We start from the raw sequence: 24,887 nt of genomic DNA, 5'->3' as shown, positions 1-24,887 counted from the left end.
CCATCTGTACTGCCTGACACCGTAGCTTACTGCTGTACGAGAGCTTCGTACTGATCAAGCCATTCCTGGATAACGTCGGCGCGCTCGTGTCTCCCGAGGTCTCTACCTAGGCACCTTGATACTCCATTGCCAGCACGCATACATCGACTGCAGAGCGCCAGTATTTCACCAAAACATGCTTAGGTGTGCCTAAAAATATTACTGCTTTACTTGGAGGCTAAATACTATTGGTTCTTGATTGTTTGAGTAAATGACTGTCAACCCTCCCGCAAACTCACAAACAATTGCGATCCATAGTAGGGGCCTGTGTGCAACTTATGGCGCCCGACATTGAAGTTGACAAGCTTCTCTTCCAAGCCTTCAAACTCAGGCAAAATGGGCAGATGGCCTTTGATCTCAAGACTCATCGACTCCCCAGCGTCGAACACCATGCCTCCAGGCCAAAGACTGATCTCGAGCTCAACAATCTCACCAGGAAGTAACGGCTGCTTTGAAGTGTGAGGATGATATACATAGGCGGGGCCCATGAGCTTTCGGTATTCTTCTTGGCTGATGCCCTCGATAGTTTCTTGGGTTACCTCCCGATGTGACGCACGAAGTCGCCCGTTGGGACCAATATAGCGCCTGTAAAGAGGCTTTCTTAGCTTTTCAAGAAAACCTACCATACAGAGTACTCACCAGATGTTCTCTCGAGGTATCTGCTCCACTTCAGTTCCTTCGGGGAGATCTACCATAGGAATGTTCTGATGCCAAAGTGCTCGTCCGTCCTGATCCAGTTTGCGTATGACGATGTATACATCCTGCCAAAATCAGTGTGAGGAACTGGTTAGGGGGTCTGGAACTTACCATATCGTTATGATCATCTGTAGACATATATAGAGTAGCTTTGGAGATGCCGCAGAGTTCAGTATACCGATCGAATTTGTAACTGAAGGAGAGACCGTTATCGGTCTGAGACTCCGCATAATACTCAGCAGAGCTCGATTCGTTGGGTCTTGACTTGCTCAGAGTCCTGGTCTTTGCGTCCAGGAAGAGTGTGTGATAATGGAAGTCCACCGGTGGGTACTCCGATGCCGGACGATTGATCACGGAGGGACGGTTGTAACCGAGCATCGACTGGCGAACTTTGGGTGTCTTCTCCCACCCGTTGTCAAGTCCATACGTATGTTTGTCCAGGAACCTTTGTAGATCATCGATATTTTCCTCTTGATAGATGTCATGCCATTCTTGTGTGGCAGTCCATCGTAACCTAGTCCCTCCTATGTCAACATAACGAAACTTTGAAGGGTGTTGGAGCATACCATTTCTCTTTCGAGCGACAAAGCTGAAACCCACGAACTGATCCCTCTGTATGTAGACCTGTAGAATAGCTGGCTGTGGCATACATAGGTACTGATATGTTCCAGAGCTTTGGTTTCTTGTCTTCCCAGTAATCATTCCAGAGTCCATATCTGTCGACCATTGCACCTACGTCTTCCCGCTCATTTGGACCTACAGAAGGGTGTTTCAGCAGAGAAGACCAAAACACACCGGATAGGGAACTGACCGCAAGCCCACGCCATTAGGACGTCCCAGAAAGCATGGTCGGGAATACCACCACGGCAGATAGACTCTCTGTAATAGTCTCCTAAGCCTTCCCAAGGAGCCATACAACAAAGGTGTGGAGGTTTCTCAGCAGCAATGAACCATTGCGTCGTACTGAGCCATGAGTTGCCAGCCATGGCCACTTTTGTGTTGCACCAAGTCTGCTGCGCGATCCACTCAATGCTGTCGTGACCGTCGCGGCCTTCTTGAGTGCCGTAGACATGAAAGTCGCCACCTGACTTGAAACTGCCCCTCGCATCGATATTGACTATCGCATAGCCTCGAGGAATCCATTCAGCCGGATCAGGTGCTTCCCACTTCTCGAGGCCGCTTGTTCGGTTGCGAGGTATACCTACTCTCCAAGGAAACATGTCAAGCTGCTGCATACCAGATCCAGTCTTTCCATACGGACTCCATGGCATGATCGCGGGAACAGGTTGTCGATCTGACGACAAAGGACGGAACACATCGGCCAGAAGCTCGACACCGTCACGAAGAGGGATACGAACATCTTTCTCCCAAATCATGTCTTCGGACAATGGCCGACGACCTTCATCCTTGGTCCATCCCTTCGGGAGAATTCGCCTTTCTGCCTCACCGTACTCCACCCACGTGTTCTTAGGCTCATGGTCTAATGATGTAAAAAGTACCGGAACAGAAAAACGTCCTGAGCGTTCTGACATTGCTTAATGCGAATGCGGTGATGAATTGATAGAGTTATTGTCTTTGGAGTTCGGCGTATCTCAGATGCTGTGCTGGGCATTGAGTGTTGCCAAAGACCTCACTTTAAATGATCCGATTGAGGACAAATACTATTGACAGTCAAAAAAGGAAGATTTGTTCGAGGTCGTAAAGCATACTGTCCTCATGATTTGTACGAATGCTAGCTCAGCTAGGGTCAAAAATGTGATCCATGGTGATCGAGTCGGCTTCCCCACCCCCACAATTGGAAGAAACTGGGGAAACGTAAAGTGGCTGACGCCCGAACCTAGCACGGCCGGTAAAAAGCCGGCGGTCATATTGTCAAGTGATGGCTCACATGAACCGTCGCAGGGTCACGGACATGAGCAGATCGAATCACGAAACATGGGAAAATACAGTGAAAGCAACTCAATCGATTCCACTATTTGTCTTGGAGGGCTGGCGCATTACCAGCGGCTTGTGATTCCAGCAAAGGTTGCAATGCTGCCGCGAAGCTTGATTTTGAAGCGCTCCTCCCCATGATTCTTGACGATTCTTTATACAATCGCGCCACGCTCCGATCTGCTCCAAGAACGCCTATTCCAGTAACATGAGGCAGGTGGTCATGTTCAAGGTTCAGCCAGTCACCTATCTGGCTATGATCAGAGGCTTGGTCAACTCTGATCATTGTTCTTCCATGGATCACATCTACTTGTTCGTTTCGGTCTGTTCTTTGTTCGGCCACAAGCTCGATGTAAGCATGAATATAAAGCGTACAGACGAGCAGAGCGATAGTGTCAACGTGTCGCAGCGTATTGGCGGTGCGGAAATACTGGAACAATTGCGCTGCCTGGTGCATACACTGCCTTGCTTGTCGGATCTGATGATTCAAGATACGTGATAACTCTTTTCGAGCGTTACTAACACCAGTTTCGGAGGATTGCCAACGAGTGAACGAATACAAGAGTCGCAAAGGAGTGAGATCGAAAATCGTCAGTATGCGGGCGATGGTCGGAAGGTCGTCGGAAATAGAGCGGGGTTCTGCCATTGTCGGGAACTGCGATTCACCATACCTGCAAAGCACATCGAGTGCTGCGCGCGAGACGTCCGCCACCGTACCGGAACTCGACGCTAATCGTGTGGTGTTAGAATTCTCGGTATACAGCATCATTGCTCGCATCAAGTCTTGAGCTGCAGTGCACTGAACGAAAGCAGAAAGTAGCGTTATCAATCGAGCAGAACTGTCGAAGTTGTCCGGCACTTGACCTTGGAGCCCAATACTAGCAAGGGCGACGCACACTGTAGCTTGAGGTCGTGATGGAGCTAACTGCTGCCATTGCTGGAGATCAGCTTCCCAATGTGCTTCAGGTCCCGGTAGAGGAACTTGCAGTTCGGCGATGGTTAGCAGTGGTGGGATCAAGAACAATATTCCTTGTAGGCACTCGGTCACTGGTCTGATCAGCTCATAGACTAGTCATTCAATTCGAATGCTCACTCCAGGTGAAATATAGGACTCGACGCTCGGCCTCAATTCGTACCCACTGCGACCAAGGGTCGGGAGGTATTTCGGCAATTTCGTGGCTGTTCAAAACCGAGCCATCTTGTGATAAAAGTTTGCGACAGAGAGTGATAAGCACACTACGATTGAGCTGAAGTCTTATGAACGTCTTACGGCTTCCATCAAACATCATACAGTGCTGGAGCAACAGCAAAGATTGCATGCAAGCAAGTAGATCTGAATCGAAAATTTCATCGGACTGGTCGCCGTTGTGGTGTTGTCAGCAAGGCATCGCGGCGAGCAAGAGAAGGCACACCCACAGCTTTACCGAATATCCTTGGGCTGAGTTGGCGAAACAACGCCAGGTGTTTGTGCTTTTGAATCGCCTCGGAATTTTGGCAACCTATAAATGCCACAGAGAAGACAACATGCCACCTTTCGGGTGATACCTCGAAAGTTGGTACGTGAAGAACCGGCCAACGTCGGTGAAAGTGTTCGAAGTAGAGTTGTACGTATACGTCAAGATACTGTAGAGATGGAAATGTCTCTACTGTGTGGTTGAAGTCTGATGTAGGCATATCAGCGGTCAGCATCTTCAACATGTGATTACGGGTTTCTCCGTCAACGCGCGGAACATGAGGCACAAATTCAGCAATAAGAGTGTCTTCATCATCCGCCAGGAATTGATCTTGCCTGTTGCTGTTGTTCGATGACAGGCACCCAGGTTCTAATGGAGATGCTAAACTGTCGCTGCTGATGCTTCTTTGCTCAGGCAATAAGAACATCGCGTTTGAGAGATCGTCGCTACCAAAGTAGAATTCCGGTATACCGCCGAATCCATATGCAAACGGTGCATTGACGGGCGCAAATGACCCTGACGAGAACATCGAAGTTTCTGTTAAAGGCTCTAGCTGAGAATTGAGCAGCGGTCCGTCTGTGTCTGGATATGATGAAACCTGGATATCCGCGATCGAAGTTTGCCTGGGTTCGTCCGCCGCAGATTCAGTGGAGAGGTCGTCCGGCACCATGGTAATGATCTCTTCCTCTTGGGATGATTGCAGAACGGGCGAGGGATCGCATCCTAGCCTGTCGTGGAGAAGTCCATGCATACTAGTTGTCTCATCGAGAACCACATCATTCACAGACTCTGACGTTGAAGTACGGTAAAGGCATCGACGTTTCTTGCTTGTGCAATTGCTGCACACTGTTGTTCCGTTGCCATCACAGCGTTGCTTTCCTTTTGCACACGCTTTGCAGGCGCGTCGGTGTCGATTTGAACTTCTGTGTACCCAGTCTGCCAGCGCGGCAGGACCGTGTATGCTCACATGGCGTTTAAGCGTGTCGCTTGAGGCGAGAGGGATTAGTGGCTCGTCATCGATGGAATACAATGGTACGAGCTCACTTTCGCGGGAATGTTTTCGTACAGATGCCGCACTGATGAGGGCGGCTGCCAGTGTGACGGTCTAGGTGACGGCTAAGATGCTCGCGACGTCGAAAAGACAGGTCACAGTGGGGGCATTCATAGTCAGCGGGATTGCCCTTCCCAAAACCAGCATCATCAGCACCGGCCGACATACAGAATGAACAACAAAAGGTGGAAAAGCCACGAGACTTCTTGCGCGACACTGTCGGACTTTATGGCGGGGGCGGGGAAGAGGACATGAATCGGATCTGGTGTGTGGGGTAAGCCGCCCTTTGTTCCCACATCTTAGGCGAGGGAGACTTGCAGATCTCTGAACGCCAGAAGCCTCGGCATCTGTCTAGCCTATCTCGTGAGGATGTTTCAGCCCAGTTCGCGTTGCACCTGCTCACGAAATTAATGGAAGACGTGCAAAGGTGGGGTAGAAGCACACACCTAAGGGCTATCGTACGGAGACGTCATCATCAGCGAAACGCTGTTTGCACCATGCGACAAGATAAAGTGAACACATCGATCTCGGCAAGTAAATTTTGCAAGTAAAAATTATTGAGGCCTACCAAGAATGCTATGACAGTTACGTGTAATGCATCACGCAACACACTATGGCTAGCAACAGAAGAGGAGCTAAAACTTCCTTATCCAATTCACAATGTCACACGGTATCAGACAACATGAAGTTCGCAGCGTAGAAATATCTGTAAGCTACAGTAAGTATTCGGTCGAGAACCGGCGAACTCTACCCACTGTCAAGACAATCTAGCAAGTCGGCTCGGAATCAGAATCGGATGAGTTATCGGCTACCCATCGGAATGTTGTAGCAGTATTACTCTTGGTTGTTTCTAAGTTCGGGTTTAAGGCGCAAGCGTATCGGCTAACCCCTAAGCCGATGTGCCGGCTCGGGACAATTTGACTCTACACTATTCCGGGGATCTGACTAGTTGACCGGGCAGGGACTTGCAATCTTTCCGGCGATCTAGTTAGAATGCCAGACTCAGCATTATATGCATCGAGCTATGATGACCTCGCTTGAATCATTATGTTGAATAGCTCAGATGCGGGGTTTCGGACAAAATTCTAGCAGTCTAGGTCATTTCGAGTAACCTTTTAGGTGTGCATCGCCAGCGTCGATAAAGAGACACACTAGATTGTGCAGATCCTGAGTACCCGCAACTATTATTCGTGATCTTTCACATATCTTCTTACCGTTACTCGCCTATCGTTTGATTCACCAGCAAGCGATCTAGACTGTTTGGCCTCATCATGGAGCACCATAAGCCGGCAGTCCAGCATAGTGAGGTGGATAATGTCGAGCACTCCTCAAACAGTAAAGAGAACACAACGCTTCGTAAAACCTTAGATCCAACCCTACCGGATCCCAATAATCCTTTGGTATGCATTTGAAATTAAATCACATCCCATCTTCTCAAATGGTGTGACTGAACATCACAGCATTGGCCAAACGGAGAGAAGTACTTGACGTTCGGGACAATCTGTTTATTCAGCTTCCTGTCAACGGCTAATACCAGCAAGTTCACGGTAGCCATCACAGCCTTAGCTGAAGAATTTCAGAAAACGCCTATCGAAACCGGTTATCTAGTATCATTTAGCGTTCTCGCCCTCGGTCTGGGAAACTTCATATGGGTGGCCATGCTACGACTCTGCGGCCGCCGGGCAGCACTTCTGCTTGCAACCCTTTGCCTGGGCGTTTTCAATTGCTGGTCTGCTTTCGCCAAATCTTACAGCTCCCTGATGGCCGCTACTGTCCTTGCCGGTATAGCCGCGGGTGGTGGCGAAGCTCCCATTCCCACGGTTGTTGCGGACCTGTTCCATGTTCAACAACGCGGGGCGATGATGATGACTTTCCACGTCGCTCTTTCGTGCGGCTTTTTCGTGGGTCCAGCAATCAATGCAGCTATTGCAGAATTCGTCGGCTGGCGCTGGCTTTGTGGCTGGATCGCAATTGCTGCGGCCGTCAACTTTGCCATCGGCATATTCACGATTCAGGAGACCTTTTATCTGGCAACGGCCCAGAATGACATCTCAGCAGACGCCGAGAACCAAACGCATGCACGGCAAGATTTCTCACAGCGGCTATCTATAACTTCTGGTTACAACAAAGAGTTGCAATCTAGAACCGTGGTCTGGAACATGGTATCGATAGCCGCGTATCCTAGTGTTCTTTGGGCTGGCCTGACCATCGGTACTTTTGTGGGATGGCAAGTAGTACCGCAATACATACATCGACGACAATGTGCTGATCGATAGTCAGGAACATCGTTGTTCAAGTCACAGCAGCCAGGGTTCTTGTGCAGGCTCCTTACGGCTTCGATTTATGGGACGTTGGTGTCTTCAACTTTGCTGGGCTGATAAGTGCTTTGATAGCCATGTTTTTTGGCGGCCGTCTTATCGACATCATAAGCAGCCACTGGACGGCACGTAACAACACAGTCCGCCTCCCCGAGTATCGGCTCCCTCCCTTGCTAATTACATCCGTGATTGGACCGCTGGGTATTGCCGCGTTCGGTCTGTGTCTCGCACACAAAACTCACTGGATCGGTCCGGCTGTCGGCCACGCTATGCAAGGCTTTGGTCTTACAGCCGCCAGTAATGTCCTTGTTACGTACAACGTCGATTTGTATCCGATGCTAGCGGGGGAAGTGTTGGTCGTTGTGTTCCTCGTACGTGGTGTGACCGGTTGCTTGTTGTCATTGTACGCATATGATTGGGTACTTGCAGAAGGATTTGCAAACACGTTTGGACAGATGGCAGCAATTCAGTACTTTTTTGCTTTATTTGCAATCGTTTTCTATCAATACGGCGGCAGAATTAGGACATGGACGTCGAAATTTGGGCCTTCTAGACATTTATTCGCTTATTGATAGTAACGTTAGATAGGGATCCAGTTTCTTGGTACTACAAGTGCAGAGTGCATAGTAACATAATAGACCTCAAAATCTCAGTATAAGTGTTGGCATTATGTTGCAGCATGTTGATTGTGAAGCGAGCTTGCGCGCGAAGCAATCTACCCACAAACAAATTTTTGGAAACTACATGTAAATTTACTAACGAAAAGCGCTAATAGGCTGATTGACTCTTTCTATTACAGCCATCTTGATGTCTGACCTGGTCCCCTGCCATTAACCACGGTTATCTCTGGCGAAACCGCACTCTTCTTTCAACGTCGAGCTTTACGGCAACTATCTAGAGCTCTATAGTAGCTCTCTAAAACTATATAAGATCTATAGCTTCAGTTTTAATTAATAAAGTTTCCGAATAAGCATATACATAGTTGTATATAGTAAAGCTAAGTAAGTGTTTAGAAACACACTTCTACTATAATACAATACGCTGTTACTTAACAGTGTTGTGCCTGCGCCTTATTACTAGCACGTTAGTTAAATTGACCTTAATGTCTGACATAATGTTGTGCCTTGGAAGGCCAGTACATGTAACACAAGGGAAGGACGGGGGGATGTGCTTGTGCTTGTTCTTCTATCCCATGCCAAAGGTCAGTTTCGTAGCTCGCGACGCGCTGCTGCATCGTCTAGACTACGGATGCCATCAATTCATCTCCTTCTCTCCGTGATGCGTTTTCGCATGTTCAATTGGTGCGTCGATCTTTCGATCCATGACCTCCTTGAAACTTGGGAGGAACAAGCAGACGATACAAGCAACGGCCCCAAACGGAGCGGCAATCATGAAAACAACGCGAACGCCGTCGGCAAATGCCTGTTGCATTGCTTTACCAGCCGCTCCGAGAACTGCCGGTGTGACTCCGGGAATTCGCGCCAGTGCGGCGTCATCGTGGCTCGAGAACGCTCCAATAAAGGGCCCTATGGACGAAGCAGGTAGTCCTGCCTGAGTGACCGCTCTCGCGATATACGAGGGAATGTATGTGCCGAGGCGATACGAGAGTGCTGTCGAATACGCGGCAACAAAAATGGATGCAGCCAAGGTGCGGCAGGAAACCACCATCGCTGTTGCTGTTGCGATAAGATGGTGCGGCACTGCAAGTTGTACACCAGTAATGATCAATATCAAGGGTCCAGCTAGACCGACGCCTGCAAGAGCGATAGTGCCAAGTGCCACTGCAGATTGTCCAGGCTGTACGGTGGCGAGCCCGACAATGCCGCCAGTATAGATGATGTATGCCACGAATAAATTGTACTTGATGTCCCTGAAGTAGCTGCTTGCCCAGCCATAGATCAACGTGACCCCACCGATCAAGCAGTAGAACGGAAGCTGGCGGACAGCTATTTGTATAGGGTTTGGAGTGAACAGCGCGCTTGTCCTGTGTGAACTCACATTAGTAATGCTATAATGTACAAGCAGATCTATACTTACAACGCTGGGTAGAACGTTATAATGGCGAAGAATGTGAGTCCTTCGATGAAGAACAAGATTGCGAAGTTCAAAATGGCCCAGCCATACTTGCGGTTTCCATTGAAGAGCTCGTGTGGTATGATGCCTGTCTTTGTACCGTATGTCTCATAAAGACCAAAAGCAACAAAAGCCACGAATCCAGAGATAAGAGGGCCAAGAAATTGTCCGCTGCTCCATCCATACGTGGACTGAAAGTTGAATCCAGCGCAGAATAATGTGATAGCTGCAGTAAGAATCACTGATCCGATCCAATCTATGTGTCTAAGGTTCGAGTGGAATGTGGATCCGTCCATGGTCCTTATCGGCGGCGAATAGCCAATCAAGATGCCAACGGCGCTGAAAGCCCAAAGCCCTGTTTGAAGCCACTATCATCGATCAATGAGGTCCCAATAGCTCATGCCGGTAGTAGTGTAAACTCACGTAGAAGTTACGCCAACCTTGAGTTGGATTGTTCTTTGTAAATGCACTGACTAGAGCTTGTCAGACCTCCATGTAGGAAATGGTCCTAGCAAGCCAACTTACTAACGAGAGGCCCTGTGATAGCCCCCAAAGTGCCACACATGTTGATGAAACCCTGACAGACTGTCTCAATCTATAAGCACAGTACAGCTGCAGTTGTTGCCAAGAGGGGACTGACCTGATCTCCATCTTCGTGGCACAATTTCACTAGGAACAGCGTAGCTCAACGGAGCTGACGCGAGTCCGAAACCAATCATGATCGACCCACCGACAACTCGGTAGATGGACTCAGAATTTGGTATGATAGCCGAACCGATGATAGCCAGTATGACCAAGCCCAATATTATGCCTTTCCGGATTTGGAACGCGTCTGAAACCGAGGAAAAGAAAGGACCGAGTGCAGCTTGAACCAGTGTGGAAGCATTGATTATCCAGTACCTCAATTGCGGATTGGGAAACGCTGAAGCAATATTGTCGAGCTATAGTCCAGTGATTAGTCTATCGAAGGACACAACGACAATGAGACAGAGCTCAGCTTACCACTGTAGGTGGGCCAACCAGTGCTAACAGTGTAGTGAATTGTAAGACACCCATTGCTATCAGAGCAATCGCCGTCTTCAAGTGTATCGTCTGTTCTTCTCCCTTTGCATAGACGGCTGAGTTCTTAGGGACTATGTCGACTTGTTCATGACGCTCAACTTCCGTGCTTGGCTTCTCGAGAGTTTTCGGCATATCCGACATGTTGATCAGTTGAAGTATCAGCTCAGGCACAGACGCATTGAGATCATTGCCAAATCATCGCATGCAAGAGGCACCAGATATAGATATTGCATATTTACCTTACCCCAGATACCCCCACAACAGCTATACCCCGCAAAGTTCGATCGTGCTTGATCTTACCAACCAACAGCACTCGAACGCCACGGGACGTGCAGTTAACGATCGGATAGTACAGCCATGGCGGACGGATGGTCGGATGAAAAATCCGCGCTATGGCATTGGAAATTGTCAATCGTGACTGGCGAAGGCGAGTCCGTGTGATGTCTGATGATATTATCTCTCGCATACCATTGTGCTATGACTGAAGCGCCTTTATTGTTCACGAATGTATGCAGCATGATATTAGAAAGAAGCAGACTTTGGCCCTGTGTGCTTTCATCATGTTGTGCAAGTCGGAAGGAGACTCTAGATGATGCCTACCGCTGCAACTGCCGACGCGTGCACATGCAGGCCTGAGAAAGCGCCACACGGCGACGACAGCTTATACAGTAGTACTGTCTGTTTCCACGTCGATCCGATCGAAGCCATTTCGAATTCATAAACCACGTGGCAGTGGGAGGTAGTTCCTACTGATTGATTCGTGCGTTGCATAGTGGCTTCTGCATCTGGAACTCACCGGATATGAGGATGGCAGATCCCGCAGTTGCATAGATCCCGACAATCAAGCTGCGTCTTCCCGTAATGTGGAGTTTCGGCACTAAATCTGAACTCCTAGGTATTGCGTGGGCTTACGAGCGAACGGCGACCACCGGCTCATCCGGAACCAAGAAACTCTACCAGGCGAGACCGAGGCTATATGGGTTCCCGAAGATGCCGATGCTATTTCGCATATCGGTTGCGGCAATACAAGCTCACTTTTCGATCCGAAGCCGAGATCGTCGTTCGTTTGACCCTCTGTATTTTTCGCACGCTCAGGCGAAATCCTGAGCGTGGCGAACCACCGCAAAGCGGAAAGCGGTTAGGAGGCGGGGTCGATAAGTCTTGCATTCTGCTACCGCTTGCGCAAGGAAATGTTTAAAATACCAGATCAAGAAAACCGGTCGTAATAATCTGGAGGACACCGTTCTTCCACTTGTGCACATATGACAAGCTATTGGCCAAGTCATTCAAAAAAGCTCGTCGTTTCAGCTTGTTTTGTCAAACCGCCCTACACACTGCTCGTAGATTGTTTTGATACTCTAAGCGTGCAGCAATCGAATTGAGATATAATCTTGTATTCAATTGACGCAGAGTCTTCTCGGACGGAATTCGACATGGATTATCTACATACACGTTTAGTGTTTGGGGCGGCTTTAGTTGCCCTTGCGTTCTCTATTCACCTAGTACGTACACGCTACCAAGCAGGACTACGACAGTTACCTGGCCCATTCGCCGCTTCGTTTACGAATCTTTGGCGTCTCTACGATGTTCTAGGGAACAGTCATCAGGACACATTGATCCGGCTGCACCGTCAACACTCATCAGACATGGTGCGTATCGGACCGAACACGGTCTCTGTGGCCGATCCGGAGGCGGTGCAGATACTGTATGGCCTGAAGAGCGCCCTCAAAAAGGTATGACTGATCCCTGACTCAAAGTCCATTGAACGTACCTGCTGATGTCCTTCAGTCTGATTTTTATCACGTGCAGCAAAATATCAGCGACGGGAAGCCGCTCGAGAACATCTTCAATACAACTCGCCCAGATTTCCATGCTTCTATCAAGCGGCCAGTTGCACACGCATACAGTATGACATCATTGTTGCAGTATGAACCTTTCGTCGATACCACGTCTCAAATGTTCTGCCGGAGACTCACTGAAGAATATGTGGAGAAAACCAGAACATGCGATTTGGGGAAATGGCTGCAGTTCTATGCCTTTGACGTTATGTGAGTATACGGGCAAATCGTACTGTCTTGCAGTACTGACGTACAGCAGTGGAGAAATAACGTTTAGCAAAAAGCTGGGGTTCCTCGATACTGGAGAAGACGTCCAAGGAGTCATCGAGGATATCGAGTGGAGACTAGGATATTTTGCTGTGGTGAGGATTTTGCAACCACTTTTTCTCCCTGCATGCGCTAAGAATGGTTTCCAGGTTGGCCAGATGCCTGTTCTTGACCGTTTCCTGCTCAAGAATCCTCTGATAATGAAGATGCTCTCGACGAACCATATCGTCAAGTTTACACTAGAACAGGTGCAGGCTCGCACATCAGAGCCTTCAGACCGTAAGGATTTTCTGGGATTCTTCCTTCAAGCGCACAAGGAAAACCCACAACTAGTTGACAAGCGTCAGGTTTTGTCATACGCAAACTCCAATGTCTTTGCAGGGAGTGATACAACTGCCATATCATTACGATCTATCCTTTATTACATGCTCAAGAATCCATACGTTTTGGAAAGGGTTCTTGCTGAGATAGACACTGTTGTCGGGGACCGGGATTGCGATATTCATCCTATCTCATATGGGGAGTCAAACCAAATGCTATATTTTCAAGCAGTCATCAAAGAGGCCATGAGATTGCATCCCGCAGTTGGTCTCCTCCTCGAACGCGAATTACCCATGGGCGGTCTCCACATCGCGGGCCAGTGGCTTCCCGGCGGAACAGTCGTTGGTATCTGTCCATGGGTGTTGCATCGCGATCAGCGAGTCTTTGGAAAAGATGCGGATTTATTCCGACCCGAAAGATGGTTGGAATCATCTCCTGACGTTTTGAAAGTGATGCAGAGATCCATCCTAGCGGTCAGTATTTCAGTAACTCAGTATCACACAATCGATAGGTCACCACTGATACGGATCAGTTTGGAGCAGGCTCGCGTACTTGCATCGGCAAGCACATATCGCTACTCGAAATGAGTAAGATCGTCCCACAGTTACTCTGGAAATTCGAAGTAGGTCAAGGCTATTACGCTTAGCTTAGAAGTTGTGTTAACTGTATAGTTCCAACTAGCACACCCTGAAAAGGAATGGACTCTAGAGAACAAGTGGTTTGTAAAGCAGAACAACTTCTTCGTTAAGATCAAGAATCGAAAGAGATTCTAACCTAGAGAACAACTACGATTCTAGTACAATGGCGCTGTTTTGTTAGCGAGCAATAAGAGGCGATAAGATAAGAGAAGTAGAATTGCAGTAGTAGGATAACAGTAGGTATACAGCTAGATATCAAACACTACTTTGTAGTACTGACTTGTTATATGTTTCAAGCACAGGGTAAAGTATTTAGTACGGTGAGGCAAAAGATGACGTGAAGAACTGAATAATGATCTCGAACATTGGGTACATGGGAAAGAAACGCCGGCAAATAAGAGTCAGGAGAATATGTTCAGATTTCATGGATTCTTTTGTTCCCACGAGATTGGTGCAGTAGGCGCAAGTACCACAGTACCTATTGCTTGGCTTATTCATTATCCAAACTTCCTACATGAATCTCTTTGGTCTTCAAAAGACTATTATCAATCTTCGGCACCATGATTGTCAAAACACCTCGACTTAGTTTCGCTCGAACAGCATCTACATTGACGGGTGTTGGAAACGAAAAGTTGCGAGTAAAAAGCCCATCTCAACGCTCATTCCACCACGTCTTGACTGTCACTAATCTTTTTGCCGGCGTCTTAGCACCATCAATGCATTGTTCCGGCCCCTGAACAACCACCAGTACATTGAGCCCCTTACCTTCGTCATCCACATCACGCCCATACTGCGGTGACTCTGGTTGGTCTTGTGACCTATTCTCTGCTGGACCGGCATCCCATTCTGTCTTCAAGTCCGTTTTGTGGATGATGCCTTCAACACGCAGTGTTCGTTCGTCTAGCCAGTGTAGTTTGATTGCGGTGCCGCCGCTGATACCGGAAAATTCGCCTTCGAGAAAGTACGCTTCGGATGTCTCGCGAAGATCGAAGTCGGACGAGAAGCTCGTTTCATGGTAAGCACTTCTTCTAAAGTGTCCGTCAGAGAGCAGGGGCTTTTCTTGTCCTGTCCGTGGGGTGCGACCAAAGTATCGTATTGGTTCATACAATTCGACAAGGTTGGAGATGCTGGGGTGGTGAAGGAAGTTGTTTAGCGTGTGATGAGACATGTCTGTAGGAATATGATAGACGTGATAAGTCGGTTGGTTTGTTGGTAATGTTGCAGGCTTTGTATGAGTGGGTTTGCTCCAAAAGTATATACGCAAAGGGATGCAAATATAACAAAACGCCAGATCAGATAATTACACGACACTGAAAGTGTAACGTGTAGCTTCCATCTTTTGCAGAAATATAGTACCACCTCTCTCTGTCCCGAGTGCGGGCATGATGACTCCATCCTTCGAGTTCAAGTGGTCAAAGCGACTCAAGCAGATCCAAGACTGCTATCACCAACGCTCTCATGATCAAAAAACTCTGGTTTTCCACAAAGTCGCACTGAGTACTTCTCCACAGGCAGAAGCATACCACATATTCTGAGGTGGCATGGTGGCACCACCGTACGACTTGCAGCCTCCGGTGGAGGTGGCTGTCTATGTAGTGCGGGGTCAGAACAGCCTGACTTCGCCTCAACGCTGGGACCACATCACCATTACAAAACATTCTAATCTAGCAAGCTCACCTACACATCAGCGCTACCCCTGCAAGATGCGCGTACCTTGCGTGACTACACTAATCTGAGGAGCTTTCTCTACATCCCAAACTTAATCGTAAAGGAGACGACGACTACGCGGTACACTTGCGACCAAGATGTACCTACCCAAGTGATTATGCGTATTCGGAATATACCACAGCCTTCTGCTACAGATTCATTTACGACTATACGCTTGAAATAACGGAAACCAATACGTTCAATCCTCCATCATGCACCGCACGCACAACAACATCTGGCCCAAACAGCCCTCCCGTCGTATCCAGATACTCATCATACTCTACAAAGTCCTCCTTCTTCACAATTGTAGACACGTTCATGACGACAGTATTGGACTGAAGTGGCTCTAAACCTAAAATGCTTCGTTTATGAAGGATCAAGACTCTCGTGCTCGTCCGCGTGGCAACTGTCCTTTCCAGGTCACCGAGTGACTTCCCCCAATAGTCGGAGGTGCGATATCACTCATTTCAGATTGACCTAATTCGGCCCAGAGCTATGCTACGCTTCTAGGCTCTATTCGCATCCAGCCAAAGTAACGTTGTCCACCCACCCTTGGGTTCCGCGAAATATAGTCCTCTACACGGTATTCAGCATCTACACACTTGACGATAGAAGCGGCAGGGTCTGACAGAACCTCGTCGTCAGCGAAAAGGAATATTCGGTGCCAGTTAAAGTCTGCGTTCATTGGCTGGCTACCTTCGCTACTGCTACGGTTGTACAACTGACGAAGTTGGTCTATGTCGAGGCCGGCTAGGGCAGGATCTGAGCGTGCATCGAGACGGAACAGCGACCACAATACCTGAAATGCAGGATCGTCTTTGGTAGATTCGGTTACGCTTCTTGCTTCGTCATGCGCACTAGTCTGGATGGTTTCGAGAAGTCGCTGCCATTGCTGGTCGGAAGAAGGTCCGTATCCGGTGCGGTAAATGGTAAAGCCCCAGTGTCTGTAGCCGACAAAACTGTATTCCGAAGGGATGGAAAGCTCACTCAACCATGGTTGGGCAAGGTTATTCATGGTGGTGGCGCGAAAGAAGTTGATCTGATGCCAAGTGCAATATAGGGGCCCGAACTTGACGAATGTAGTAAGGATGCGGTTGCTTTGATGTGAACAGCTCAAGCGTAGCCCGACTCAGCGAACTTATAGTTCAGTCAAGGACAGCACATATGTGACGCAACCGAGAGGCACCGGTAGTCGCGTATTGTGCTGGCTCTAAGGATTCACTAAGGGCTGGGCGGGTGTTGCCTGCGCACGGATTTGATGAATGCGAACACGATGAAGCAGCTGCGCTGCCGACTACGAATGAGAAACGATCAAAGAGCGGAGCCTCGCTACCCTGCTGCCACGAATGGCTTGAGACGATAGATGCCTGCGCACGGACAGCGCTGCCAAGTCTGATGGAAACCTTGGAATTCTCGGCCCATCGCCTCCTTCACCTGCTTCACTTTCTCCATTCAGAACGGTGCGCTATGGAAAGTCTTCTAGCAATAGATTCCCGCACGAATCACGCGCTACCCATGCCTTTACCCGACGGTACCTTGTGACAAGCGGATAAAATAAGCAATGGTCTGTAGTACTCTGACAGCTCATCGCCTAACACGATCCAACTCAACCTAAAGACCGAAAGATCTCTGCATTCCAAAGAACCAAAGCTTCTCAGAGTTACTTGATATACACCCCTATTACTCCTGACTAGTCATTATTGTTATATAAGCTAAGCTAGAACACCTCAAATGATGCGATGTATACTTCTATCTAGATGTTCCAAGTGCAAGATATCCGCACGTTTGTAGAGAGTAGGATATGTTTATTTGTTCGATGGCTCATTGAGCAGCTTTGCGTCTTGGCCGGCCACCTTAGACAAGAGAAAAACCGAATAGGTAGAGATAGTAAGCTCTACTTTGCAGCTTACATTAGCTCCTAATAGGAGAGATTATAGAAGTTAATAGGATTGTAAGCTTCTAGATTCTCTGTATATGTCTACATAGCTCTACTGCTCGTCGTTGTAGTAGGAAGAAGTACTCTGCTCAAATGAGATGTTTACCTAGGTAGTTTCTCTCTTGGGCGTCGTGCGGCCCTCGTTCTCCTTGCCCTTTGGTGAAGTTGGCGGTGCGACTGAGACAACACCGGACATCTTATAATTGTAGTGCAGTCATGCTAACATGCAAGTGAATCTACTTTGGGCGGGGTGCAAGAGCTTGGGGTACTGTAGGAACGATGGAGGACGATGTAACTTACGCGATGTTTGGGCTTAGGGCAGCCAGCCTGTCGAACACGTTTCGCTGGCGCTTCAGCATCGGCTTCGCTTTGCCACTGCTCACCTGATAGCCTCTGGCATAAATCCACCAGCATGTTCTCTTAACCTGGGTCGTCATTGGCGCACACGTTGGGGAGAACGGTGTTGATGAGCTCGATTTGCTCTTGAATTGTCATGGCAACTACAGATAATCAGCAAAACGACACAACGATACGACGATCTTAGTAGCACAGAGATGGTCATCACGTGAGATGAAAGGCGAAATCTCTAAGGCAAGGTACGCAAGCTATAAACAAAACTTTGAACAAAGAATAGAAATGTTGCATTGCTGAGGAATAGAGGCTCGATTTACATACCGGCCTGTTGCCTCTTAGGCTCTTTGTCGTCTGTTAGTCTCATTCGCAATACGTTCGGGGAATACCAACTATGGAACACACCTTCTTCATTCTTCTCCACTACATGATTTAACGTTGGCAATGGTTCCTTCCTAAGCAGTTTCGTGGCGAAGCTAGGATCGGTTTCGTTGACAAACAATCGTCGTTGAAGAAGGTACGTGCAATGATCCAGAGAGTGTCGATGCATACATGCATGACTTCATAGGTTGGATTCTTGGCCAACTTGAACTTTGGCAGACAACTTAGCACTATTGGCGGGAACGACGCTTGCCGCCCTGTTGACCATTGAGCATAAATGAGTGGCCGATTCTGAATGTTGTAGAAATGGTTGTAGCCAGCGCGATCAGCGTTCATAAAAGGATAGAAGAGAATCAAGCTTTGCTTCTACGCTCGCGCGACTACGGCAATGTTGACCTCGAAGACAAGGCTGTTGCGGTCCGCAGGATGGTACAGTGTATACTTGTCGGATAATTGCGTCTCTTTCGTGGAAATTGATGCAAATGTCGCTTTGACGTCCGCCTCTGTAACCACCTGTGTGAGGTCACCGTATCTACACTTCACGCCACGACCAGCAAGTGCCGACGCAAGCGCCCTTGCGGGAGACCCGGAAAATTGCCCTTCGATTTCAGGGCCAGCTTTATATGTGATAGGGACGTGGAAGACGCCACGATAATCCGGTCGATTGAGATCGAACTCCTGAGCCATCTTTGGGGTCGGAGTTTTCTGCAGACTTTCGGCGGAGAAGGGGCGGGGAGCGCGCTCCGAAGTCTATGAAGATGTGAACAGTCCCGTGTAACCGATTCTGTATCTGCCTTCAACTGTCCTTCGGCGTTCAACGAGATAATAGGGAGGTGCAGGACCGTTCTTGCAGAGCTCGATCTCGTGTGCATCCAATGCATCACCCGCTTGTTTCCAGCCACGCTCTTGAGGATATTCTTTCGGGACGTAGGGCGCCATATGAAGACTTATGATCGTTTTTATCTCTGCGAAGTGCTGAAGTGTCAGTAAATGCAGCAGTTTTGCGGAAGTACCTTCGTGGTACTTACTTCCGCCTTGTGACGTTAGGTAGCTTGTTATGTCTAAATAACAAACGAAGGTCCTCGAAGCTGTGTGAGGAGACCATGCAAAAAAATACTGATGATGATCTTACAGAAGCAGTGAGAAGTTTATGAAAAGATGCGTTTGCTCTCCAAGTGACGGACCATACACTTTGGGTATGAGTCAATTTCACTCACCTGCAGACTGCGTAGCAGAGGTGAAAGAGACTTTGGACCCACTTTTCAGCCAACACTTGTGAACAGAATAGCGAGATTTCAGCGCTGTGTCACAGGAAATGCCTAAGTAAGTATTCCGCATGACTGGATGGCATGGTTTCATCGGCCGTGGACTCGCTTCGAGTGGCATTGAGTACGGCGCGAATTGCAGCTCGCTATTACACGAATACGGAGTGCTTGAACATAAACACCTCCTCATTCGGACCGGCGACAACATCACAGACAGTAAGACTGGTTTGTTCATACCTATGGCCGTATATCGATGTGCCGAACAGGTCTCAATCCCAGCCGAATCGGAACGAGTCAACGTGTTCAAGTACTGTGTCTACAAGAATGGTTAGCGTGAAGGGGTTATCAGTTTCCGCGCTAGGTATGGCAAGAAGGAGCATGTTCACCTCCCTCCTCCTGGGTCGCATTTCAACTTCGTTATCGAGGTCCGAAAGGATGGAACGACACACCCACATGCCTGGGCACGAGTAGCAGCCATTGGTTCATTCAAGAACTGGGACCAGGCAAACTCATTCGCAGTCCGTATCGAATGGGAGTTTTCAGTATCCTCTAGGAAGTGGCAATTTGAGTATGTTCAATCCAACATCAGCAAGGAGCGAATCGACCCTCAAGTACCAGGATCACTGAAAAACTATGCTAAAGCCATAACATCCTCCAGTGTTTAACCAATGCTCGACCAAACCACAACCATGCTTGGATTCCTAAGACTCAGGGAGCAGCACTTGTCGTACAGACCGAGTACGACTTCATGAGCCAGACCATTCGGTTCCAAGATGCCAACAATGATATCGTCATGCTGCCTGGCGGTAGGAGACCCAATGACAATATCATCGCTCAAATGCTTCGATCAGAATATGGGCTCTCTCGAGTAGCCAATAAGAATCGTGGCTTCTCTTGTGAGACCTGTAGGCTTCTCTCGTTCTCGACCAAGGCCAAAACCTTCCCAAACAGGGAATGCGTCCCGGTAAAGCTCTTTGCCGACCTGTGTACGAACTGTGCAGTGCTTGGTCTTCCATGCTGTGCATTCACCGATGGCGTCTACGACGAGCATATACCACACACGTCCGACACTAGACTTGCAACAGACAAGGCGGCAGCGGCTTTAATGGGCATGCCTCTGGCCGATATCCCCCGAAGTCGCAATCCTTTACTCAGCAGTTGAGGACCATCGATAGTGGCAATCAAAACGATGATGACGGCAGCGACTGCGGAGACGACGACCTTGGCGAAAACGACGACTGTGGTGAGGGTGACGGCGATTTTGAGTAAAACCAAGTGGTAGAATGTTTTCCAGATGGATTGTAGGTGTCGAGGCCTATCAGTTTTTGAACTTCATCTTGTACATTAGCAGCTGACAGAGGCACTACTACACTCCTTTAGCTTCTCCAATACAACTGTACAACACCTGTACATCCTTATTTCCTTGGTCGTGTTGAGGAGATGCTTCGACATTCTCGTGGTAGTGCCTTCCTACACTCCAACACCCGTACACTTGCCATTGACGTCTTCCATAGTTACGTGCACACACCTCCCTCCAATAGGAATTGCTTCGCCATGGTTTTCTGACGCAATCGAGCCCTTGGAATGCGGGCGTGACTATACCAACAGCTAATTGTCATGGTATCAACAAGCACGAGCTACAGGCACCGCATAGCTACCACCTTCCCATCATTTGTAGTCACAGAAAACATCCATTAATACTGCTTACGGTAAACGCAGCGTTCTAGGTCCCAACGGCACTTAGTGCCTACTATTCGAGCTCACCACAGCAGCACTCTCCTCCGCATCCTCCAAACTCTGCTCTTTGCCCAACTTCGGGTCTCGGATGACGAGCGAGAAGGCGACAAGAAGAACTGCTAGACAGATGCCCGCAATGCAGAGTAGCCGCTGCACATGCCGATATGCCTCTATCACAGCAGTACGCTCCACCGTACCCACGGGATACGAAGCCGCAAAGGTGAACGGATCGCCGTAGACGGTGGCCGCGAGTGATGCATCACCGGTTCGTCGGACCAGCTCATTCGGTATGATCTGCTGCCACATGGCGCCTGAGACCGTGTTGCCAAGCGCGCTTCCAATGTTGTAGGTAGCGAGGTAGATGCCCGTGACGATGGCGACATCTATCATCAATCGTCAGCATTGCGTATTATCGATTCAACGGCAGGCGGCGACGGAAAGAAAGTACTTACGCTCGTGTTTCGTCGCAGCCTGAATGCTCGCCTGCGCAGGATACGGAAACATACCGCCCGCGATACCCAAGCATATCTGTGCGCCAATGATGCCAGAGTGCGAAGAGTCGCCCGAGCCACCACGGTAGTGGATCAGGAGGCCAAAAGCCACCACGAAGAGACATGTTCCTGCAATGATGAAGGGCTTCAGACGGCGGACCTTGAAAACAATACCACCGAGGATCAGCCCAGTGATGACGGACGTGAAACTGTACAAAGAGCTGATGCGAGTCGCGCTCTTGACCGATTCGTCAAACGCAACGACGAGTACGGTGTACAGAAAGTCGCCTTGCATGGTCCATGCGAAGTTCAGGGTACAAGCAATTCCCAGAGCACCCCAGACCGCACGGTCCTTCAGCAGGTAGAAGGGAAGCATTGGATGCGGTGCTCTACGTTCCCATACGACGAAGACGGGAAGGCACAGGAACCCGATAACAAGGGGGGCGATAACCTTAGCCGTGCCCCATTGTGACTGTTCGCCACCCGCAATGGTAAAAGGCTTTTCAACAAGTCAGCACAGCAAACATTCAATAGATGAATAAAGTGCGCCAACTCACCGTTAGAATGCAGCCAAACACAGCAATCAGCAGCACGATGCCAGGAACGTCCATCTGCCAGAAGAGCGCCATTAGCAGATTCTTGACACTACTGCCATGGACCTGATACGGTGTCTGGTATTTGTCGAGTGCGCCCGCCTTCCGGGCTTGTCGACTCGACCACATGAGCGAAGCAACTAGGGGAATGCAGCACACAGTGTAGATGATGCACCACATGCCTACACCCCATCTCCAAGTCGTCTTAATGAGCACAGCCTGGCTGACGTCTCCGCTAACCCATGTGTTGATTAAAAACGGGATGGCGGGGATATAGGAGAAGAAGAGACGTGAGCGAAGGGATGTGATATCCGCTATGATGACTTCGATAAGAACAATAATAGTCGTGTACCCAATCTGGTAGAAAACGGCACCTGTTGCAAAAGACTCGACATCTTTGCTAGCAGCCTCGATGACCGTTCCTGCAAACTTCCGTGTTAGCAAAAACGATAGGAGGCGGACATCTCGTCACTATAACATATCCATGCGGATCCGGGGGACCTACCGAGTATGTAGAAGAAGATGGAAAGGACGACGACTTCGACTCGGCCGAACACGTCCGCGATCTTGGCCGCAGTAGGCTGCGCAGCAGCAGCAATAACACTCCTCAGAACATTGATCGTGGCCAAGGTCGAGTGCTCCTGGAATCCCGCAGTGGCATAAGGCTGGTAAGTGTACCGCAGCGTGCCGTCCAAACCATATGCATACGCGACGAGGAAGATGCCGAAGAAGATGCAGCAGCGGTTGATGAAAGATGTGTGTGCATTGAGCGCTTCGATACGTAGGACACCGGGAGACTTTGCACTGGACAGTGCTGCTGGAGACCGAGGCTTCTGGTTGGAGGTGGTGAAGTCGCTTTCTTGCTTCCCATGTGAATCGAGGCCTGTCACCGTGGTGCTGAGCTGCACGTTCTTGTCAACGTCAGCATCGCTACGGTGAGACATGGCGATTGGCTGGTTGGAACGAGAGGTTGCAGTGAGAGAGTATACTGGTCTCAGCGTGCGCTGCGAGGTTTCTTATTTGTACCAACGCTGCGCGAGTCGACCATGGGTAGGTGAATGCCCAGGTGGCCTGACATGGTTAGAATTGGCAAACAACTCCGTACATTCACCATCACTTTTCCTCTCTGGGAACATGTCCCGAACCACCGGAAAGCTTCTCGTACATGGCGATCCAGTGAGATATCGTGCATGCTGCCCTGCATGAGATATAGCGTCCAGCTAAGACTGATTGATAAGATTAGATGCAAATTTTCGCTGGCTTGGCGTCAATATCCGAAGCTCCGAAACTCGGGAACGGCCTGGTCGAGACCTTGGCGGTCTTTCTTTGGGAGCCATAACGGCTACTTAGCTCAATCATGCTGGACGGATCATCGGATTGAACTCGATACATGATGGAGCGATGTAGTTCTCGCCACGTGGCGTACACTCCGAAAGTATGGTTGCTAGCGTACCAAGGGCAACAATGACTCGAAGTTACCACCTTGTACTCGTATTGAAACGAGAATTATCTTGCTACAAATAGCACTACTGCTAGCCAAGTGCGTTACAAGCATCCAAATCATCTTACCTGCGTGAGTTGAAGTAAAAGAGCATGAAAGGTGATTAGTGACAGCCTTTAGACAAAATCTACTTTTCTCGCTATTCGACACTGGGGAATGCTCGTGAGCCCCGGGCGGATCTGGAGAGACGAAGATCATCTTGGCCACTTCGAGTAAGCTCTAGCGATACCTGCATGATGTGGCGATCATGGGTCTTGTGCAGATTCTGAAGCTTGTCGCAGTCTAGTCGATTACAGCTTCGTACGGTACCTCCAATGTAGTGATTGTCGTTGTGTCCACAGTCTTCTGCACAGTCAGTGGAGAGGAAAAATAGGTATGTGCATTCTCACTAGAAGCAAAAGCAACTAGGATGGTGAGAAGTTATCAGAAGCCTGAAGCAGACTAGAGACGTGTCACAAGGGAGCTCGAGCATTATGAGAACGCATCTCTTGAGTGTCGCTACAGTCCTTTACTATAAAGTCTTGCCGCGTCCCTGCTAACAGTCTCAACTTGTTCAGCAGCTTGATCTGCGATGCAGAGCGCATGACGGCGCGAAGCTTGTCAATGAGACTACACAACCACACCGTGAGCAAACGCATTGAGGCTCCATCAATTGATCCTAGTGGGAATGCCGTCCTGTAGTCGGAGCAGTAGAAGGACACAGTAATTGCAAGCTTCGCGTACACTGTGGCTGCAGGATGATGTGAGACCCGATTTGCTGAGGATGAACGTACGCCACGGGCGACGATTTTGTACACTAAATGATGTGAGGCTAGTGCTTACAACGCTGAGGGATGGTATGTCGTGAGTGCTCATGGAAATTTCTCACGCTTTCATCTCCACCATTCAGCTTCAGCTTTGGCTTGTGGAGATCAAGCAGCGATCTGTGTCCGGGGTTGCTGATGCGTAGGGCCAGGGTACTACAGCTGGCTTACGGTGGTAAAGTAACCCTGCCAAATGTGTCGATTTGAGAAAATTGCTCTCCAGAAAAGATGCAGACTACCAGACGCAAGCGGTACTCACAATGCACCCAGCATGCTCTGAACATGAGAATGCATGCAGCTTGTGTCGATGGAACTCAGTCAGCACCGTCGTCCAGTGGGTACACGTGCGAGACATGGCTGTAGCGAGTCTGGGTGCATTTCATGCCAGGATGCCACCGTTCCCTACCCTAACAGTACACAGTATCATGCTTGC

General features: G+C 49.1%; 8 protein-coding genes across 8 annotated transcripts; 2 read left to right on the top strand and 6 right to left on the bottom strand.

The window, feature by feature from the left end:
* Positions 1 to 257: 257 nt before the first annotated feature.
* On the bottom strand, positions 258 to 2,267 carry GT037_004225 (acylase and diesterase protein; the record flags this gene model as incomplete). Its single annotated transcript, XM_038929272.1, has 5 exons — positions 258 to 624; positions 679 to 800; positions 847 to 1,249; positions 1,302 to 1,491; positions 1,547 to 2,267. 5 exons carry the CDS (start codon positions 2,265 to 2,267, stop codon positions 258 to 260), a joined length of 1,803 nt encoding a protein of 600 aa, XP_038787544.1.
* Positions 2,268 to 8,744: 6,477 nt separating this feature from the next.
* Positions 8,745 to 10,766, bottom strand: GT037_004224 (uncharacterized protein; the record flags this gene model as incomplete). The annotated part of the gene is made up of 6 exons (XM_038929271.1): positions 8,745 to 9,474; positions 9,528 to 9,931; positions 9,987 to 10,036; positions 10,089 to 10,148; positions 10,204 to 10,504; positions 10,566 to 10,766. The coding sequence occupies 6 exons, from the start codon at positions 10,764 to 10,766 to the stop codon at positions 8,745 to 8,747; spliced, it is 1,746 nt and encodes a 581-aa protein (XP_038787543.1).
* A 1,505-nt stretch (positions 10,767 to 12,271) lies between these two features.
* Positions 12,272 to 13,824, top strand: GT037_004223 (cytochrome p450 oxidoreductase; the record flags this gene model as incomplete). Its single annotated transcript, XM_038929270.1, has 5 exons — positions 12,272 to 12,358; positions 12,414 to 12,673; positions 12,723 to 13,524; positions 13,584 to 13,673; positions 13,723 to 13,824. The coding sequence occupies 5 exons, from the start codon at positions 12,272 to 12,274 to the stop codon at positions 13,822 to 13,824; spliced, it is 1,341 nt and encodes a 446-aa protein (XP_038787542.1).
* A 2,065-nt stretch (positions 13,825 to 15,889) lies between these two features.
* GT037_004222 (uncharacterized protein) lies at positions 15,890 to 16,411 on the bottom strand (the record flags this gene model as incomplete). Its single annotated transcript, XM_038929269.1, has 1 exon — positions 15,890 to 16,411. The coding sequence occupies one exon, from the start codon at positions 16,409 to 16,411 to the stop codon at positions 15,890 to 15,892; it is 522 nt and encodes a 173-aa protein (XP_038787541.1).
* Positions 16,412 to 17,752: 1,341 nt separating this feature from the next.
* Positions 17,753 to 18,233, bottom strand: GT037_004221 (uncharacterized protein; the record flags this gene model as incomplete). Its single annotated transcript, XM_038929268.1, has 2 exons — positions 17,753 to 17,832; positions 18,008 to 18,233. 2 exons carry the CDS (start codon positions 18,231 to 18,233, stop codon positions 17,753 to 17,755), a joined length of 306 nt encoding a protein of 101 aa, XP_038787540.1.
* A 197-nt stretch (positions 18,234 to 18,430) lies between these two features.
* Positions 18,431 to 18,751, bottom strand: GT037_004220 (uncharacterized protein; the record flags this gene model as incomplete). Its single annotated transcript, XM_038929267.1, has 1 exon — positions 18,431 to 18,751. The coding sequence occupies one exon, from the start codon at positions 18,749 to 18,751 to the stop codon at positions 18,431 to 18,433; it is 321 nt and encodes a 106-aa protein (XP_038787539.1).
* Positions 18,752 to 19,400: 649 nt separating this feature from the next.
* On the top strand, positions 19,401 to 20,491 carry GT037_004219 (uncharacterized protein; the record flags this gene model as incomplete). The annotated part of the gene is made up of 3 exons (XM_038929266.1): positions 19,401 to 19,636; positions 19,691 to 19,940; positions 19,988 to 20,491. The coding sequence occupies 3 exons, from the start codon at positions 19,401 to 19,403 to the stop codon at positions 20,489 to 20,491; spliced, it is 990 nt and encodes a 329-aa protein (XP_038787538.1).
* Positions 20,492 to 21,069: 578 nt separating this feature from the next.
* GT037_004218 (siderochrome-iron transporter-like protein sit1) lies at positions 21,070 to 23,094 on the bottom strand (the record flags this gene model as incomplete). Its single annotated transcript, XM_038929265.1, has 4 exons — positions 21,070 to 21,449; positions 21,519 to 22,056; positions 22,115 to 22,572; positions 22,656 to 23,094. The coding sequence occupies 4 exons, from the start codon at positions 23,092 to 23,094 to the stop codon at positions 21,070 to 21,072; spliced, it is 1,815 nt and encodes a 604-aa protein (XP_038787537.1).
* Positions 23,095 to 24,887: the final 1,793 nt, after the last annotated feature.

This window comes from Alternaria burnsii, assembly GCF_013036055.1.
Source record: "Alternaria burnsii strain CBS107.38 chromosome Unknown 698, whole genome shotgun sequence".
In the NCBI taxonomy this organism is placed as follows: Eukaryota; Fungi; Ascomycota; class Dothideomycetes; order Pleosporales; family Pleosporaceae; genus Alternaria; species Alternaria burnsii.
This window is presented reverse-complemented; position numbering and strand designations above follow the sequence as displayed.